The sequence below is a fragment of the Gavialis gangeticus genome, unplaced genomic scaffold, assembly GCF_001723915.1.
Source record: "Gavialis gangeticus isolate Ggan-Ray unplaced genomic scaffold, GavGan_comp1, whole genome shotgun sequence".
Taxonomy (NCBI): domain Eukaryota; kingdom Metazoa; phylum Chordata; order Crocodylia; family Gavialidae; genus Gavialis; species Gavialis gangeticus.
This window is the reverse complement of record NW_017728991.1, coordinates 8,761,368-8,762,469: the sequence shown is the minus strand read 5'-3', so window position 1 is coordinate 8,762,469 and position 1,102 is coordinate 8,761,368. Positions and strand designations below refer to the sequence as shown.

Below are 1,102 nucleotides of genomic sequence, written 5' to 3'. Positions count from 1 at the left end.
CTTGAGCAAGTCGAGAGGACAGCCAAACGCATGATCAGAGGGCAGGAGAACAGGCCTTATGAAGAGAGGCTGAAAGCCCTGGGACTCTTCAGCCTGGAGAAGTGCAGGCTCGGGGGGACCTGGTGGCTGCCTATAAGTACATGAGGGGTAAGCATCAGGATCTGGGGGAAGCCCTGTTCAGCAGAGCGCCACAAGGGATGACAAGGACCAATGGTCACAAACTCCTACAAGACCATTTCAGGCTGGACATAAGGAAGAACTTCTTTACTGTCCAAGCCCCCAAGGTCTGGAACAGACTGCCACCAACGGTGCAAGCACCTACTCTGGACTCTTAAGAAGCATTTGGACTCCTATCTTGCTAGGATCCTTTGATCCCTGGAGCAGGGGGCTGGACTAGATCTCCCAAGGTCCCTTCCAGCCCTAATGTCTATGAAATCTTTCTGGAGAAAAGGTGCAGTCGCTATCAAGCAAGGGAGTGAGGGGCACTGCCTCCAAGTCCCAACCTCCTCGACCTTAAATCCCGGAGGCTGCAAGACAGAAGGGGGGATACCATGATCACGCCTAGTTCACCCTCCTTTTCGGCATCTGCTCTCTGCCACCCTGCGCCGAAAGATGGGGGGGGCTTAGGTTCACCACAAAATACTCCCCTCCCCCCCAATACCACGAAGCACTATGTGCCTCCCTTGCTGCCCGGGGATACCGCCCACCTGCCCCAGTCTTGCCCGCCGTGGACAACCGGGGAGCGAGCAGGAGGCGCGGAACGAGGACGCACCGCAGGCAGTCGTTGTCGCGCACCAGACGGGCGCTCTCGGTGGGCGGCAGCAGCGCCCCGTCCAGGAAGAGGCTGATCCGCGCTCGGCGGCTGAAGCCGAACTTGTCGCGCACGAGGCTGGCCAGGTCGGTGACGAGGCGCGCCTGACCGGGCTCCAGCAGCAGCCAGCAGCGCGCGCAGCCTGGGCTCCGCGGCGGCGGGAAGTCGAAGTGCAGCAGCAGCCGCGCTGCGCCAGCCCCGACGGCCGCCGCCATGTTGGGGAAGGGCGGCTACGGCGCGGCGCAAGGGACAAACCGCGCCGGACGCGCTCGCCCCGCCCCGCCCCGCCCG

At 62.5% G+C, this 1,102-nt stretch overlaps 2 protein-coding genes across 2 annotated transcripts in view; one reads left to right on the top strand and one right to left on the bottom strand.

Moving 5' to 3' along the window:
* COIL (coilin) overlaps positions 1-1,041 on the bottom strand; it is a 16,759-nt gene extending 15,718 nt beyond the window's left edge. The window contains exon 1 of the mRNA XM_019517070.1: positions 773-1,041. Within this exon, the coding sequence (XP_019372615.1) occupies positions 773-1,026 (254 nt within the window). The 5' untranslated portion in view covers positions 1,027-1,041. The remainder of the gene's footprint in view (positions 1-772) is intronic.
* SCPEP1 (serine carboxypeptidase 1) overlaps positions 1-1,102 on the top strand; it is a 25,549-nt gene that overhangs the window by 6,733 nt on the left and 17,714 nt on the right. The window lies entirely within an intron of this gene.